The 20,132-nt window shown below is 31.1% G+C and overlaps 1 protein-coding gene across 1 annotated transcript; it reads right to left on the minus strand.

Moving 5' to 3' along the window:
* Nucleotides 1-270: 270 nt before the first annotated feature.
* LOC115889853 (zinc finger protein 585A-like) lies at nt 271-19,033 on the minus strand. The gene is made up of 6 exons (XM_030909930.1): nt 18,979-19,033; nt 18,689-18,907; nt 13,088-13,240; nt 4,963-5,121; nt 2,838-2,999; nt 271-491 (listed from the first exon to the last, which is right to left on the minus strand). Exons 1-6 carry the CDS (start codon nt 19,031-19,033, stop codon nt 271-273), a joined length of 969 nt encoding a protein of 322 aa, XP_030765790.1.
* Between the last annotated feature and the right edge of the window lie 1,099 nt (nt 19,034-20,132).

Consider the following 20,132-nt stretch of genomic DNA (forward strand, 5'->3'; position numbering starts at 1 on the left):
GCCAAAGTATTTATTACTATAAATAGGTATATATGTTGTAGTTATTAACTGTAAATTATGTATATTTCATGTAAACTATATCATTTTTAAAATACAAACCAAAAATCTGAGGAATGATTATGTTTTCCATGTATTCTACAACATATTTATTAATCCGTTATATCTAAGTAGCGTGACGTCATAAATCTCGCCCGCGGGCTGATCTTTTAATAGAAGGCGCTGGTCCTATTATGTCATTTTTTCATTTCATAACAATTTATGCAATATATTTTAGGCACTAGATACAGCTTTGCTCATATACTCTTCGATATTCTCGTATATTCCGTGTACACCGCTTATATGTCTTTTCATATTTCCTGTTCTTGTTGACTTAAAATTACAATTCTGAATTTGGCAGGTCCACACTCGTTTGTCACCACAGTCGTACTTCATGTGAACGTATAAACTCGACCATTTTGTGTATGTTCTGCGACAAACGTCACATGAATAGACTAAAACAAAACACAAACTTCATTAAATTTTATATAAAGTAAAATAAATCAACAGGAATACACAAATTTAAAGGTAAAGGGACTAATACATACCTTATAGTCCCCACAGACTCTTAGTACAAACCCAGCACATAGCCCTTAGTACAGCTATCGACACGAAAGTGAATTAAAAAATATTGACTCAAAACTGACAACTAAAGAGACAGCTTTATTTATTTGTCAAATTACATAGAAACCAACGCCAACCCAGCACAATATTTTTTCTACTCGTAATAAATTCCTTGAAATAATAATTTCTGAATATTTTTTAAAACGTAACTCGCTATGAAAAAAAAATATTGTTTTATACACGACGATAAAATACCAGTTTATCGTCTTGTATAAAAAATAACTGAATTTTTGTGACTTTTGAAAACATGTTTTTTTAATTTTCAGACTTAATTAACTCGGTTATTTTGGACTTATTTGAAAAACGGTAAAGAGAAAATATGTTTCTTTTATCAAGATCTACCAGCCCTGAAAATATTTGCACTAATTTTAAGACTCTCACCCTGTAGAGTTGTAGAGTTAATAAAAATACAATCTCAGAAGTAAACATAAATATATTTCAAACTTTGGGTTATTTTTGGTTTGTCACAATACAATAATTTTCCAAGTTTAGCCCAAAAATATTGTGGATCAACAGATGCCTCTTCATACTGCTTCTTCTGGATACCGTTTTGCCACAATCTGTAAACGAGCACTTCAACTGGGGTAGATTTCCACAATCATACTTTTTGTGAACGTAGAATCTCTTGTGAATGAGATTCTCTTGTAGTAAACTTTAGAACAAGTTTCGCAGATGTAAACCTGGTTGTTAAACGAGGAAGCTAAAATTTCAATAACTTCAGATATTGCCGCCAAGTTAAAAAATAAATAAACATTGTTTTAAACAGAATCCATTGAACCACAATTAAGTACCTTTATTTAAATAAAAAAATGTCACATTTTGAATAACGAAAAAACATTCGAAATCTAGTTTTGATTTTCATGCTGTATATACCATGCAGTATACCGAAATTTAGTATAATTATATTTAATACAATATTATTAAGTTATTTCTAATTAAAAAACATAAAACATTTGTTATTTTAAAATTCGGGAAGAGATTTAAATATGCAGAAAACTTTAGGTTTTATTTTAGGAAACATTCGGTTTAAATAATGACATGATGGTGTATCTGTAATAGGAGCTTTGTGATAAATTTACTGAATGAAACAAAATACCCACATATTCTAGTGTAAAAGTTGTACTTTTAAACTTTGTACAGGGTGTTCCATTTTTACGTTTTTTACAAGGTTACTCGTTTATGAGAGAGTTACCAAGATGCGGTTTTCACTTTACTGTACTACTTTTATATATAACTATATATGTTACACACAGATTTGTCCTAACCCTCTTAGTTCCGAAAATACAGGGCTAATTTGAAATTTGTTACATTTTTTAACCTCCCCTCGTATCTTGGTTATCTTAAAGGTAAAATGTGAGTCCCGTAGAGTTCTTCACGTAGAATCCAGTGGCATAAGTTTTTTTTTGCTGTGTACTGTCATTTTCGAAATATGACTCGAAATTCATAAGCTTTCTAAAAATATAATAAATATACTCTATACTTTTTTCATAAATGCATAATGTAAAAAACGCAAAATTATTTATATTTTTGATGCACTCGTGCGATGTACTCGTGTAATTCTGCACACAGAAACTAGCTTGGAATAGCCAATAACCAAAATTTGACGTCAAATAAGTGATTGCATTGTTTTGATTACTTAATTTAAATGCGTTTGTTAAAAAGTTTTTTTTATCTTTTTTTATGAAGATATGTATGAGTATATCATATTTTTGGAAAGCTCATAACAAGGCAAATAAAATAAAAAATAATATACAGGGTATCTTATCTAAAAAAAACATAAGTTTGGGTCATATTTCAAAAATGACGAAAATGATGATGAAATTTCACCGTTTCGATAGGTTATAAGATAACTGAGATACGAAAGGGGTCAAAAAATACAAAAAATTTATATTCACCCTGTATATCAGCAACTAAGAAGTCTAGGACAAATCTGCGTGTAGAATATTTAGTTTCATAAAAAAGTTGTATAGTAATGTGAAAACCGCATCTTTGTATCTCTACTCATAACTACAAAAAACTGCATAAAACATACAAAAATGACACGCTGTATATCATAAAATGTATAGTACTCTAATAACTCACGTGATTACCTGTTTTACAAAAACCATATCAATCTTTTGAACTGTTCCTATTCGTTCCTATCATGCATTCCTTATATTCCAGGATGTTATGCTTACTGACCAGGTGTCTTTTAACATCGTGCTTCCTGTTGGCACTATACTGACAATCGAACTGACAATAGAACTGCTTCTGTTTGACACCGCAATCGTACCTCTGGTGTATATAAAGCGAATTTTTTCTGGCGTACCTGTTTCCACAAGTGTCACACGCAAACGGTCCTAGAATTTTTTAAATTTATTCAAGAATTAAAGATAATACAGCATAATAATAAAAAAAATTGGCGCCGGGAGGCACGTACAGCCGCCCATAGTAAAATATGTTAATAAAAAGTTGGTAGGCAGTTCTTTTAGTTTCAAAGTAAAGGAATTTTTCCAATTTTTTTTATCTCAAAAACTGCGACTTTGACTGATTTTGATGTTATTACAAATTTTGTTGCAAATATTATTCCTAATCTTAAATTGAAAACCGCGTTTCGCTAGCTACCGTAATTTTGGATTTACGATTTTCTAAAATTTTTAACCCCCTCCCATACCCCCTTACCAACCCCCCACCCCCACCAAAAGCTAATGGCCAGATTCTCGGATGCCACAGTATTTTTTTGCCGAATTTGGTTAAACCAAAAAAATTTTGGTTTTTAAATTTAACTTATTAGCCGACCATACCTGTTGGTAAAAACCCGCTAATAGTCAAGAAACGACAGGTATAAAAGAAACGCTAAAAACAAAAAAAAACTAAAGATGAAAAAATAGTGCTAAAAATAATTTTGATATTTTTTTTCTGTTTTTAGCGGTATTATACATGTTTTTTTCATGTTTACTAGCGGTTTTTAGGTACTTCTTTTTTAATGTTTTACGTCAACGTCAACACTGATGGTGAATCGATCGTCCCCTTCTACAGATGGCGCTCACGTATGACAGATTTGACACCTAACATATAAGAATGACGTTTGACATATGCCATGCAGTGTGCTTTCAAAGAAAGTGTGGCCTTCAGGTACAAAAATACGGGTACGTGAACCTCATTTCAAAATGCACTGTATACATAAAAAATAAAGAAAATAGGAGGTTAGTCGTGACTAAGTTAAGAAAAAACTCTATTTAAAAAAAATTGTTTTTTGTTTAAAGAAAAGTAATGCCGTTGGATATGTATTTTAATATTTTATAAAGGAAATGTCCTTGTATTCCAATGTCATATGATGCTAGTTTTAAGGCCTTTTTGTGCAGATGATGTTTTTTCGTTACTTCGAGTCCTCGTAAAGTAACTGTTACTTTGTAACGACTACTTAGAATTCTTACATCACTAGTTAAAATTGCCTTATATCTATCAAAAATAGTCGATAAAATAGTACTTTAACCTCAAGGGTAGTTTAAATGATACTTTAACAGCGAGGATAGGTTAAAAACTATATTCTGCAATCGTTTTTTAATTGCTTCCATTTTTGAAAATTTTTGTATTCCTTTTCATAAGTTATTCGGGATTTAAATGGAAGTAGTTTGGATATGGCGTTTGTCGCCTCAGCCTGAATACCTGTTGATAATTTACTTATTTTGTTTTGAGCCATTTCTGGCTCCAATTCAATCAGCAATCGACACGAAAGAGAATTAAAAAATACTGACTCAAAACTGACAACTAAAGAGACAGCTTTATTTATTTTTCAAATTACATAGAAACCAACGCCAACCCAGCACAATATTTTTTCTACTCCTAATAAATTCCTTGAAACAATAATTTCTGAATATTTTTTTAAAACATAACTCGCTATGAAAAAAAAATATTGTTTTATACACGACGATAAAATTGCATTATCGTCTCCCGAAATTCTTTTCGTTCGTCAAGGCGATAAAATACCATTTTATCGCCTTGTATAAAAAATAACTGAATTTTTGTGACTTTTGAAAACATGTTTTTTTAATTTTCAGATTTAATTAACTCGGTTATTTTGGACTTATTTGAAAATCGGCAAAGAGAAAATATGCTTCTTTTATCAAGATCTACCAGCTCTGAAAATATTTGTACTTATTTAAGACTCTCACCCTGTAAAGTTATAGAGTTAATAAAAATACAGTCTCAGAACTAAACATAAATATATTCAAACTTTGGGTTATTTTTGGTGTGTCACAATACAATAATTTTCCCAGTTTGGCCCAAAAATATTGTGGATCAACAGATGCCTCTTCATACTGCTTCTTCTGGATACCGTTTTGCCACAATCTGCAAATGAGCACTTCAACTGGGGCAGATTTCCACAATCGTACTTTTTGTGAATGTAGTATGAAATTCTCTTGTAGTAAACTTTAGAACAAGTTTCGCAGGTGTAAACCTGGTTGTCAAACGAGGAAGCTAAAATTTCAATAACTTCAGATATTGCCAAATAAAGAAATAAATAAACATTGTTTTAAACAGTGACAATTTTGAATAATGGAAAGACATTCAAAATCTAGTTTTGATTTTCATGCTGTATATACCATGCAGTATACCGAAATTTAGTACAATTAGATTTAATACAATATTATTAAATTATTTCTAATTAAAAAATATAAAATATTTGTTATTTTAAAATTCTGGAAGAGATTTAAATACGCAGAAAATTTTAGGTTTTATTTTAAGAAACATTCGGTATAAATAATGACATGTTAAGATGTATCTGAAATAGGAGCATTGATTGTGATAAATTTACTGAATGAAACAAAATACCTACAAACTCTAGTGAAAAAAGTTGTACTTTTAAATTTTGTACAGGGTGTCCCATTTTTGTGTGTTTTACAGGGTTTCTCGTTTATGAGAGAGTTACAAAGATGCGGTTTTCACATTACTGTGCTACTTTTTTTATAAAACTATAGATGTTACACATATATTTGTCCTAGCCCTCTTAGTTCCTAAAATACAGGGCTAATTTGAAACTTGTTACATTTTTTAACCTCCACTCGTATCTTGGTTATCTTAAAGGTAAAATGTGAGTCCCGTAGAGTTTTTCACGTAGAATCCAGTGGTGTAACTGTTTTTTTGCTGTGTACTGTCATTTTCGAAATATGACTCGAAATTTATAAGCTTTCTAAAAATATAATAAATATACTCTATACTTTTTTCATAAATGCATAATGTAAAAAACGCAAAATTATTTATATTTTTGATGCACTCGTGCGATGTACTCGTGTAATTCTGCACACAGAAACTAGCTTGGAATAGCCAATAACCAAAATTTGACGTCAGTGATTGCATTGTTTTGATTACTTAATTTAAATGCGTTTGTTAAAAAGTTTTTTTTTATCTTTTTTTATGAAGATATATATAGAGTATATCATATTTTTGGAAAGCTCATAACAAAGCAAATAAAATAAAAAATTATATACAGGGTATCCTATCTAAAAAAAACATAAGTTTGGGTGATATTTCAAAAATGACGAAAATCATGATGAAATTTCACTTTTTCGATAGGTTATAAGATAACTAAGATACGAAAGGGGTCAAAAAATGCAACAATTTCATATTGATCCTGTATATCAGCAACTAAGAAGGCCAGGAAAAATCTGCGTGTAGCATATTTTTTCGTTTCATAAAAAAGTTGTATAGTAATGTGAAAACCGCATACATATATTTTATTTTGTTGTTTTACATATTTAAGATGTTTTAAAAATTTATACAGGGTGTTCCATAAAATATGACCATTGAGTAATCATGATTCTGCTTAAACTGCTTGACGTTTAAAGCTGATTTTTGGCAAACGGATTGACTGTGGGGTGTACTTCTCTATTCTGTACTTCTCGAATCTCAAATTCCAAGAGGGTGAAAACGCCCCTCAAATATTACAATATTTGTTATTTAATAAACGGTTAGTCTTTCGCGAAAATGCATAATTTATTTTGTTTTTTTACATATTCAGAATTTTTTTAATAAATCGTACAGGGTGTTTCAAAAAGTTGGGTAATTGATTAACCACGATTAATCAATTACCTAATTAAATAATTACTAATAGTCAAATTCCAACGATATGAAACTACCCCTCAAATATTACCAAGTAGTACATCTGTATCTTACTCATAAACGAAAAACTGCATAAAACACAAAAATGACACGCTGTATATCATAAAACGTAATAATATTCTAGTGACTTACGTGTTTACCTGTTTAACAAAAACCATATCAATTTTTTGAGCTGTTCTTGTTCGTTCCTATCATGCATTCCTTATATTCCAGGATGTTATGTTTACCGACCAGGTGTTTTTTAACATCGTGCTTCCTGTTGGCACTATACTGACAATCGAACTGACAATAGAACCGCTTCTGTTTGACACCGCAATCGTACCTCTGATGTTTATAAAGCGAATTTTTTCTTGCGTACCTGTTTCCACAAGTGTCACACGCAAACGGTCCTAGAATTTTTTAAATTTATTCAAGAATTTAAGATAATACAGCATAATAATGAAAAATAAATTAAATTTAAAAACCCGCTAATAGTCAAGAAACGACAGGTATAAAAGAAACGCTAAAAACAAAAAAAAGTTAAAGATGAAAAAAATAGTGTTAAAAATAATTTTGATATTTTTTTCTGTTTTTAGAGGTATTATACCTGTTTTTTTCATGTTTACTAGCGGTTTTTAGGTACTTCTTTTTTAATGTTTTACGTCAACGTCAACAATGATGGTGAATCGATCGTCCCCATAGACTAATGTCACGTACTAGAGATAGATTGGACACTGATATAAAACAAATGGGTCCGTCATTTAGAGCCACCTGGTGATCCGGAAGAAACTAATGGAGAGTTTTGGCATAACATAATTTTAGCGTTCCGTTACTTATTAACGCTAATTAAAACGGTAACGTTATTCAAGCGCAAAATTATTCCTTGTAAAATATAAAATAATAAATATACTTTTTTACTGCCATTTTATGTTTTATTAGATCATTAGAAGTGTAACATAATTACAACAAAATTAAAATTATAAATACATACATTTTAAACACCAACAATAGATCACATAGCGCCTATTTTTTTTTGATTCAACAACTAAATTATAATATAATAAAAATATTATAGACTACTAATTAACTGTTACTAAAAATACTATATATTGCCATGTACTTACTTATTTACGATTAAACTATTTTTTTATTTGGTTTATAAATTATTATTTCTAAAATGTCAAAATGACTTTAATAAAAAAGTTTAGTATCTAACACGAAAATGATGATCGACTGTAAGTATCAGAATGCACAAACTAATAAAAACACAAACTATAAACACAAATCACTGAACTTTCCGACAAATCAGGAATATCTGAATTAATAATGATTTAAAAATAACTTGACGGATCACCAACATTTTGTCAACTAGACAAAAACTAGACCATAGACAGTAGTTAACATAGAGACTGTCATGTTATCTTCATAATATAAATTAAAAACCTGTACTTTAATGTCTTTTGCGCCGTCTGGCGATGCGGAAGAAACTAAATTTGTAGTTCTATAAAATTACCATTGAGTGTCTAGGGCATGATCGTCCCCTTCTACAGATGGCGCTGACGTATGACAGTTTTGACACCTAACATATAAGAATGACGTTTGACATATGCCATGCAGTGTGCTTTCAAAGAAAGTGTGGCCTTCAGGTACAAAAATACGGGTACGTGAACCTCATTTCAAAATGCACTGTATACATCAAAAATAAAGAAAATAGGAGGTTAGTCGTGACTGACTAAGTTAAGAAAACTCTATTTAAAAAAAATTGTTTTTGTTTAAAGAAAAGTAATGTCGTTGGATATGTATTTTAATATTTTATAAAGGAAATGTCCTTGTATTCCAATGTCATATGATGCTAGTTTTAAAGCCTTTTTGTGCAGATGATGTTTTTTGCTAATTGACTCAGTCGTAAGTTGTTTTTTTTTTTTATACAATTTTAAAATGTTAATGCCTTTTTTATTTATACATTTTAGAAACTGTCCTGATGATGGGAATACAATTCTCGAAAGCTTGACAATTTTGAAAAAATAGTTTTATTAGCCTGTGTGGTGATTATTGACTGCGTCCTCAGTAAAATTGAGTTTTTTCACGTAAAAAATACCGTAATCTAACGGCATGATATTTCTACAATATTTGTATATGCCGGTGAAAAATTGGATGTATTTGCGGCATGTAGTGACAGCGGCATACTGTATTTTAAACATCAAATACCGCCGGTATGATAACATAACCTAATACCTTTGCTTTTTAATTACCTCGTTGTTCGGCGGTATTCAATGTTAATAAATATTTAAAAATTGTCTACCGGCGGTCTTTCTATCGTCAATCGTCTATACAGCCCGCGGTATTTAAGACACTTTGTTTAAAAAACCATGGGATTTTGCTACCATACATTTTGATACCCCACTACTTACTTTTTTAAACAGAAAACAACGAATATATGCCTAAATAATGTTTTATTTTGTACACCAAAAAAAATTACAATAATTAAACATAGGCACTTAAAAGTAAACCTCTCCATATCTACAGAAAACAATTAAATACAGCATTTTAAACTTACAATATATCGAAAACTTAACGTTAGTTACAAGCAAATTTAAACAATTTTACAAACATTTCAACATACAACTAACAGAACAGTATAAGAATTTTAAATTAAAAATAATAAGTTTTTATATACTCATTAAACAGAAAATGAGCAAACTTATACGTATTTTTTTTTCAAGAAAAATAACTATAAAGATCATAAACATAAAGACATTTATATTTATACAGGGTGTCCCAGAATTAAGTGCAGATATTTGAAATGGTGGTAGATCTGGTAAAAAACCCTCTTTTCCCTTTACCATTTTTGAAATAAAAAATTTTTGAAAAGAAAAAATAGAAAAACATACTTAAAAGAATGTTTTTTATTGAGACTACTTTGTAATATAGCAATGTAAAGTGTAGTTAAAAATAAAAAAGGTGGTATGCCTGAAAATAATTAAGGTGGTTTGTTTCTAGAATTGTTAGTAATAGACACTGATATGATTAGAATTAATACTCCTAATTTTTTGTGTACAAATTTAAAATTACAGTAAATACAAATAATATGTTAAATGTGGATAATGTAGGAGATGGCAACACTGTAAGGTTTAGATACACCTTGGAGAAATCTCAGGTGAATAAACAAGCAGCACTAAAAAGTTTTTCAACATTTTCCAGAAAATGTCAGGAAAAATATAAAATTTCCAACAATTTTTTTTTTCGCAAAAAAAACGTCATAGACGTGTTTCTGGGGCCCAGATATACCGCCAGTTAAAATATCCGCACTTGTTTCTCCCTGTATAGTTTTTATTATTAATCAACACCTTTAAAATAGGATAATGATAAAAAAAATAGACCATTATCTATTTTTACTTCTAGATAAATTATGTTTCAAAATTTTGTAAATTCGAATTCAAGGCCATTTTTTTCCTAAATACAAAAAATATATCTTTTCTTACAAGTATATGTATAAATTTGTTCCGCTTTTTATAATAAAATATGAGAATAATTTCCCAAATATATGCATAAATCTTTATATCATCTCATAGATAACGTATGTACCTTATAAATATATCCGTGTAAACAATTATATAAAACAATAAATAAACATTATGCAAACATTCTTTTGATCACATCAACTATTTCACTTTTCAGGTTCAGGTGATTTATTAAAAACGCCGTCATAGTAGGCCTAGAAGTCATTTTAGGGAGAATATTCACATGTTTGTATGCTGTAATTTTAAGATTGAACAAGGACACATAATATACACACACCGGAAAAGTCTAGGGATATTACAATTTTATCCAGCCATCAACAGTAATTTTATTATTTGCATTTCTGATATAATAAAATTAAAATAAACAAATAATTTACCGAACGTATTGGAAATAAAAATGCGAAATTTGCCGAATTTATTACCTTGATTTTTATTGAACTCAAAAAAATACACACATTTTTTTTTTATTCTAAACTGTGAATTAAAAAAAAAGATAAAACCAATTTTACTTAATAAAGGGTATGGCCTCCTCTACTGTTCATTACAGCCCTACATCGTCTCTCCATGCTCCTGATCCGGTTGTCGATCTCTTCTTGAGGTACAGCCTGCCACGCTGCATTCACGGCCCGAACCAGATCCCTACGAGTTTCACGAGGCATACCCATTCTCAAAATTCTTCTTTGTGGACCGCGTCCCATACGTGCTCGATGGGGTTGAGGTCAGGAGATTGTGCCGGCCAGGGTAAGATATTTAATTGATGAGCATTGATTAACTCACTTACCACTCTGGCTGTATGAGGCGGTGCATTGTCATGCATGAGAATGAAGTTTCTCCCAAAATCATTGGCATATGGTAACACGACAGGCTCAAAAATTAAATCACGATATGTGATTCCTGTTAGAAACCTTTCAAGAAAAACGAGATCGGTTTTTCGGCCTAACTGGACTCCTCCCCAGACCATAACTGTTCCACCTTGATAAGGATGCACTTCCTGAGCATGATCCAACCGAATAAGATTTTCCGGTTCTCTCCATACCCTAAGCCTTCTCGAATCCGGATGAATTCCAAAGCGTGACTCGTCCGTGAAGAGAACATTGTTCATTCGACCACTGAACATGATCTTGAGCCCACAAATATTGTACCTCTCGATTTCCTCTCGTTAAGGGTTGAGCCCTCCAGGGGCGGCTGCTTCTTAAGTTGACCTCTCTTAATCTATTGCGAACAATGTCAGGACTAACGGTTACATTATGTGTTTCCTGGAGAATTAAACTAAGCTCTGGTGCTGTAAGAGTCGGTCGGCGTCGAGCATTTAATTGTAAAAAATGATCTTCCTGAGGAGTAGTAATGCGATGTCGCCCTGTGTGCCTTTCAGCAACATCACCACTTTCACGGTAGCGTGCACTTAATCGCGATATTACACTTTGCGTTGAATTTAATGCTCTAGCTACGTCGATTTGGCGCATTCCAGCTTCGAGCATACCCATGGCCCTTAGCATTTCGTCTCTGTTAAGATGTCTACGCTCCAGAATGTCGTTTAATACTAAACAGAGTTATTTGAATGAATTCTGGCCAGTTATCAAAAAAACATAGCCATTACAAGTTAAATTCGAACAATTGATGCTAGGTGCTTTTTATACATTTGACAAAAAATGCACAAACACTTCTGCAAATATCCCAAATTTAGAAATAACTAGTGTGACTACTTCGTTTCAATCGAAGTAGAAAGAATCGGCCTACAAATATGTGGTTGTTTATTCAAAACATTTATTTTTAACTTTAATAAAATGATATCCCTAGATTTTTCCGGTGTGTGTAGATCAGCGGCCAAAATCACTGTCAAAACTGTCACCAATTTCTGCGCCTACTGCGACGTAATTTTCAGTCTATCACAAGAAATATATTTTTATTATTTTAAAATTTCTTTCTCTCAGAAAATAAGTGTTAGTAATAATAGCAATATAATAAAAACGATTTTTTTAGTTTTTGATTCAAATATGCAAAAAAATATATACAATATAATATTACACAATGCTTCAAGATCATCACAATTAAAATAAAGTGACCACAATACCAGAACATAAATTTTTTGCTTAATTTTAACTACAAAAAAAAATTGAATTGTCTTTTCTTATTATTGAAACTTTTAACAAGATTTTTTCTAAGATAAAATCACCAGTGATCGGTCAACGTCACTGTTATAGATGATTCCATAGCCTGCTCTGTAACATTTGTTTATGATCTTGCGCTACTATAAACAAATAAAGCAATAACAGGTTAAAATATTTTTTGTACTCAAAATAGAACTTCAGCTTTTGTTCTTAACACATTTCTTGCTTGTATAAAATACTAACAAGTTGAGAAAAAAGTAATTTAGCCAACCAAATTTACCCAAGAATGAAATTTTGTTTTCTTTTAATCGAAAAAGTATCTGATACAATAAAAAATTCAGTGATGCAGTATAAGACATAGCATAAAAATTATTTTCACTACAAAAATACAATATGATCGAAAAAAAAAAATGGCGTCATCAATGGCTCTTAAATGAAGATGATCGTCATTTCCAAGCCAACTAGACGCCGTTTTTTTTTTCGATCATACGGAACTAGTATCCCTAGTTTTTCATCTGTCACTGAACTGTCATTAATTTTTAATATATTCAGCCTATATTTGCAATTTGTGAACCATTCGACAATGCTGCGTCATTCTGTCCCTAATTTTAGCCTTGTAGCCGCAGTACACCACCGGACATTGTATTGTAGGCGGTTTGCCGCACTCATACACCAGATGGCGCTTCATCGTGTTGTACGTCTTGTATCTCCTCTTACATTTCTGGCACTCGTACTCGCTTTTGCCTATTTGAACGTAGCCGGTTACTGGGGGCGGTTTCCTTCCACAGTAATATTTCATATGCCTCTTTAAGGAGCCCAGTATTTTGAAGCCTTTGTTACATTTCTCGCATAAGTATGTCAAGTCCACACCTAAAACATAAAGATTGTTAATAAAAATGAAGTTTATTCAGATGATAGTTAGGTTAGGTGTAATGTGATTAAATTCAGTACAGTGCGTTAAATATTGTTATTATTGGTTTATAACAATCCTGATTTTCTTTGTTGTAAAACTTTATGTACCAGATGCCACTGAAAACAGAGATGGTTTGTATGACAGTCTATTATAACGCTTTATTAGAAGATTAGTTTAAATTAAAAAAACAATGTGTGTAGGTTGGCTTAAAACATACCTATATGCCTTTACTATAAAGCTAAGAGAAGTATACCAGATAATATAAGAGAAGTATTTTAAAAGGTTTTCATAAACATAAGAAATAGACTAATCATAATACAGTGTGGTCCGAACTGTATTCCGGAAATTTCGGCGGCATATTCTGCAGATAAAAATAAGGAAAAAAGTTCGTATAAATGTATGTCCTAAAATGCTTAATTTCGGAGATACAGGGTGCAGAAGTTTCATTTTTATTTCAATTTTTTCCAAATAATTTCTGAAGTAACGTCAATATTTGGATGTAAATTGGGGTCTGGGAGTTTTTTGACATGAGAAATTTGATTTTGATGTCAATATGACTCCTACTAGTAGAGGGTACCACCTACATGTGTTTTAACTGTTTTGAACAGTAATAACTTTTTGTCCGTACCTGCATAAAACTACCGAGTAAAAGAATATACATCTCTGTGACTTTTTACGTAAAAAATATCTCTTTGTAAAAATCGCTACGAGTAACCGTTCTTAAGATATTTAGAATGGAAATAGTCAATACCATGTCATTATTGACGAAAAATAAATAAATACAGGTTGAATAGATAGTTATTTAACTGAAATAATAAATTTGGGAAATCTTTACTTTTTTAAATTAATCATAAATTTTTCTGCAAAAAATGATGGTAAAACAGTTTCTGTTGAAGTTTTGGCACAAAAATATTTCAAATTTATGATTTCAGTCTAATAACTATTTAATCAGCATGTTTATTTTATGTCAATGTTGACAGGTATTGATAATTTCGATTCCAAATATCTCGAAAACCATTACTCGTAGCGATTTTTACCAAGAGACCTTTTTCACGTAAAAAACGTCGTAAATTTATATTTTTTTACTCAGTAGTTTTATACAGGTACGGACGAAAAGTTATTACTCTTCAAACCAGCTAAAAAATATGTAGGTGGCGCCCTCTACTATTAGGAGTCATATTGACATCAAAATCAAATTTCTCATGACAAAAAAATCCCAGACATCAATTTTCATCCAAATATTGACGTTACTTCAGAAACAATTTGGGAAAAATCGAAATAAAAATGAAACTTCTACACCCTGTATCTCCGAAATTAAGCATTTTAGGACATACATTTATACGAACTTTTTTACTTATTTTTATCTGCAGAATATGCTGCCGAAGTTTCCGGAATACAGTTCGGACCACCCTGTATATTGATATGTTTTGACCCAAGATATACAAGCAAAATGTAAACAAACTTTTATAAGCCACAATACTGATAAGATTTGAGAGTTATACAGGGTGAGTCTTAAGTAAACGCAAATATTTTTAGGGGTAGTATATTTCGACCCCAGAAACACGATGAGGTTTTTTTCGAGAATTTTTTTTTTGAAAGTTTGGAAGTTTTTGATTTTTTTTTTTTAGTTTTTAGTTAAAAAACCAACAAGACAAGACCCAGAGGTTCTCAAAATTTAAACAAAGAATTATTTTTTCAAAATTTTTAAAGTAAAATAACTCGGTTATTTTGGACTTACTTGAAAAAGGGCAAAGAGAAAATGTGTTTCTTTTATCGAGATATACCAGCTCTGAAAATATTTGCACTTATTTAAGACTCATCCTGTATTTTTGATCCCACGTTGGGCGCCAAATGTTTGTTTATATACAGTAAATGCGTCTATTTATGCCAAAAGCATTCAGAATATTTATGTAATTTCTGTGAGATGGCAAAATATCATAAGATATGTCATCACAGAACAACTGACTAGTGTCAGAAAGGTCTACAATAATAAAAAAAAAACTCTTTATTATTCAAAAAACGATTAAATGTACTTTCGCATATAATAAAACACCTTTTCAGTAATATACATATATTCATTCTAAACAAAAGAATAATAATATATAATTCTAATATGGCAGCGTAATAATTGTTTTTGTATAACATATAAAGTACACGTTAAATTTTGACAGAAAATAATAAAATAGTTGACTACTAAAATTAACATTACAGTAGCACAAAATAAGCTTACAGTATTGTAAAAAAACTATTGACTATTTATTTCTACTTCAAAGAACTCTTGAACACCCTGTATAAAAATAGCCGATTTGTATTTAATTTATAGATCACATCAAAATTAAGTCAAATTTTGTTGTAGAAAGTTAAAAATTATTATTAAATTTAAATTACTCTATTTTTTATCAATGTTCAGAATTTTCACGTATCAAAATTATTTTTATAATAATCGTTGTTAAATTATTATTTCTTTCAAAATACACTTTATATGTCTAAACAGATTAAAATAATTCTTAGGAATAACATGCAACCCCAATAAAATAACTATATAACTGGCACTTTATTTTCTACTTCAAATGCAAAATGACCCATAAAAAATCAGTGGTTATTTTCCACAGCATTCTTAATTTGAAGTATATGTAACAGATTCAGTAAGTACGCCACTGGAATATTAATTTTAAACGACATATTAAACATCGTTAGTGTCATTTTCAAGCGATTTTTTGTGATTTAAAAAGATTACTTTATATGAGCATAAAATGGCGTATCTAAAAAAGACTGTCATTAAATTAAGTACCCATTGGCATACCATTAATCTGATACATAGATATACACTAAAATAATATATTTTTTGGTTATTTGCAATTTTATTGTACATTAAATCACCCTGGCTGACTCGATTATATCATTAAATGACAAATAATATTAAAATATATAAACATATAATTCTTATTAACGAACAGATATATAATTATGATTACGTAGTAACAAATATAAAACGATTTTTTTATCGAAATGAGACAACGATACTCAAACAATCTATTTGTTTAGAAATAATTGAAACAATTATGTAAAAATCTATAATACATAAGTTTAATTTTGAGGATTTTAATAATATTATATATATATCTCATTTCTATAAACAATAATTTGATTAAAACATATAAAAATCAATATAAATGTGACACAAAAATGTATATAATATAAATATATTTTTATATGTTATTCTAACTTCTATATAATCGATCTTCAAATTGTAAAACAGATAATATATAATCTTGAGTAACGTGTTTATAGAAGTTTAAACTTAAATGTCCGCTAAATTACTAACGAAGTAACCCGAAGTTGGCCGAAGTAGTGTAGAGGGGGTTTTAGGTTTGTTCATTTTTTCAAAACTTTCTGAACTAGTGTGTGTACAGGGTGGGTCAAATTCGACGCTTTTAAATAGAAACACCCTTTTCTATAGGAGATAGACGAAAAGTAATATCGGTGTCTGGAGCCCAATTTTCATCAAAAACATGATGGTGAAATCCGCACGTCAATATCTGTTACCGTTTCGGAGTTACGGGGTGTTTTTCAAAAATGTGCATTTTTAACAAATCGCTGTAACTTTTTTGCTATGGAAAATTTTGTATTTTTATGCAGACATTTCCAAAGCACCTTTTTACGTAAAATTTAATGGTTTAAGTATAATTTTTTTAAAATTAATAATTTAAGAGTTATCAACAGAAAAATTGATTTTTTATTTGGGACACCCTATATATTTTTAATTAACTGAAGAGAATTTAAAATTACCTTTTCAAAAATATAATACACTTGATATTTTGTTATAATCCCCTACGAAATACAGAATTTTTAAAAGCTCGCCACTTTTAACTAGTAGGCTTTGGGCCCCTTATTGATGATATGCCTCTAATGGACCTCGAAAACATATTTTTCCAGCAAGACGACGCATTGCCTCCAAACGCTGAAGTTATGAGAAAATTTTTGCAGCCAATTTCAAGAATAATTGGATAGCTAACCAAGATCCCAGCCGTTAGCCGTCGAGGCCGCCTGACTTAGTGCCAATGGATCAAATCCTGTGGATATATTTGCGGAAGAATAAAGGTTCCTTATTCTTCCGTATAATCTAGACAAGAATTAGGAATACATAGCAGTTACGAGAGGTTTTGCCATTTTTCCAATAGCTAAATACTCTTTTGATGAAAAATAATAACGACACGCAAAGACGATGACGAAGGACGGTATATACAATCAGTTGGCAGTTTTCAGAATTTTGCATAATTTGCTTTTTAAGCGCATATCGTATAACAAATTAGCGATCGTTATTAACATGCATTTGTCATTTTTTATGGACAAATTTTAGGATATATGGATTCTTTACAGGAGTTCCTGAAAAACATGGAAATTAGAGCATAGAATAAGAAAGAAATTCCAAAAATTTTTTAGAATTTCAAGTCGTCGTATTAAAAAATTCAAAATGTGACCAAAGCTTATAATTTTAATAATTTATTTGCTTTACTTTGATTAATCGTGATGTAACATTTTTTTTGTAATTTGTAGAGTGATGAACCACCCCAAAGAATACCAAGGAGTGAAGAAGCAGAAATAACTACTATCGAGGAAAATATCACTTTACTTACTACAGACCAGGAAAACCTAAATTTATCAGAAAATATTATACCTTGTAATATGCCTGTATATGATGTATAGACTTCTCGATCAAAATAAATCTTAGTAGAGTCAAGAGTATTCGCTATTTGTTTAAGAAAGGTGTCTCTTAATCAAGAAATGTCCCTTTGAATTAATTTTTGCATGAATCAAAGAGACCATTGTTCTTGTAGCAAGAACTTCTTTGCATATGCATTTTGGGTCAAGAGTGAAATACTTTGGACAGATAGATTCTTCTATTCTCTAAAGTAATTTTTTAAAGCTTATGAAAAGATAGTTAATGCTTTGGGTAAAGAAACGTCGTTCTTGGCCCTATTGAAAAGTGCCAATCTTTTGGGTCAAAATCATATTCATTTCGACTGAGAAATCCTTTTTTTCAGTACAGTAACATTACATAAATCATAAACATTATTACATAGGTCTGTTGACTGGGACCAAAAGCAAAAGCATGGTTTTAATGTAAACATTACGAAAAAATGATAGTACCTTCTTCAAAAGCGAATATCCCAAAAAAAAATAAAGCTATTGAGGTGAACCAAAAGATAAACTATCGAAAAAAATGCACCTGATGATAAAATAAAGAATTCAAATTCCTATCCTCTTTTCTATGCAAAAAATAATACACTACTTCAGAAAGTCTTGAAATCATGACCAAACCTCATTATTTTGATCGTTAAAACAGCTGCTCTATACGTAGGCCCAATCACTTCATTCCTTTTCCTGTTTTTCTTTTTTGTAACCCATCCTGTCAAAGATATTGTCGAACTTAAACACAGCAGTGAAGTGTAAAGAATCCACGTGCTGCTTCAAGGTGACTTTTTGCGTGTAGGCTTTTCCGCAAATTTCACAAACAAATCTAGGCACCCCATCGCATTCGTACTTGGAATGTCTGTACAGGTTCGGCTTGTGCTTGTAGGACTTGTCGCACTTCATGCACTTGAATTTCTTGATGATGGACCCTAAAACCAGTGTTTTTTTTCATAAATTTATTTCTAGATGTATAAAAATATTAGTATTAGAATTGTTTTACCCAAAAAAAGCCCACTAAATGTGTTTTCTGGTGGTTTTTGACGTACACAATGCATGACATAAAACATTCAATTGCCAGGACGAAATACACAAGTAAAAACCTTAGTAAAATCAACCAAAAAACACCCGTTTTTATTAATTTCTTTCTGTGTTTTCAACTATAAAATTTTAAAATTCCAAACCATGCATAAAACCCTGAGAGTTTTGAAAAATGTTGATGTTAAAAAATGAATAGAAAATTCCAGAATAACCCACCATATATCAAAAGACCAAATTTTCAAAGACAAAATTTCTGTTTAATAAATGAGCTTAACTACAGAGTGTTCAGTTTCCCAGTGCTGGCCCAAAGTAGGGTGAATTAAGGTATGGGCAAGACTCGATTTCCCAGTGCTAGCCAAGTCTAAATCTCCAAAAAATGGTCCAGACTTGGTTGACCAACTCTGGTTCAAAGCTGTGTCGGCGTAGCATGGCCAGAGCTCAGATTCCCAGTGTGGGGCCAAAGCTGGATGAATTAAGAGATGGGCAAGACTCGATTTTCCAGTATTGGACCAAGTCTAAATCACCAAAAAATGGTCCAGGCTTGGTTAACCAATTCTGGTTCAAAGTTGGATCGCCGTAGCATGACCGGAGCTGAGATTCCCAGTGTTGGACCAAAGTTGGGTGAATTAAGAGATGGCTAAGACTTGATTTCCCAGAAGGATCCGGAGTAACGTTATGAATCCATTAGTAACGTTATGAATAGGTGCTTAGTCCGGGGCCAATATCCGAGACTGTGGAAGATTGGAAATCTGGTTTTGATCGAAAAGTCCAAAATGGAGAGTTCATCTGCGATAAACTACAGACCAATATGCCTACTTAATGCCAGCGGAAAACTCTTCGAGTCCTTAATAAAAGCTAGACTGGAGACTGAACTGGAGGAAAACGATAGACTGTTTGATAGGCAATTTGGATTCAGAAAGGGCAAATCCACAATAAACGCTCTTAACATAATTGTGGACAAGGTCGACCTGATAAGGCAACGCAGCTGGAAGAGTAGGGGATACGTAGCCCTTCTTACGTTGGATGTGAAAAACGCCTTTAACTCTGCTCCCTGGCGGGGTATTATAGACCAATTGAAGTCAATGGGCATCAGCAGGTACCTAATTAGGGTAATCC

Source organism: Sitophilus oryzae, unplaced genomic scaffold, assembly GCF_002938485.1.
Source record: "Sitophilus oryzae breed Bouriz unplaced genomic scaffold, Soryzae_2.0 scaffold_857_pilon_pilon, whole genome shotgun sequence".
Classification (NCBI taxonomy): Eukaryota; Metazoa; Arthropoda; class Insecta; order Coleoptera; family Curculionidae; genus Sitophilus; species Sitophilus oryzae.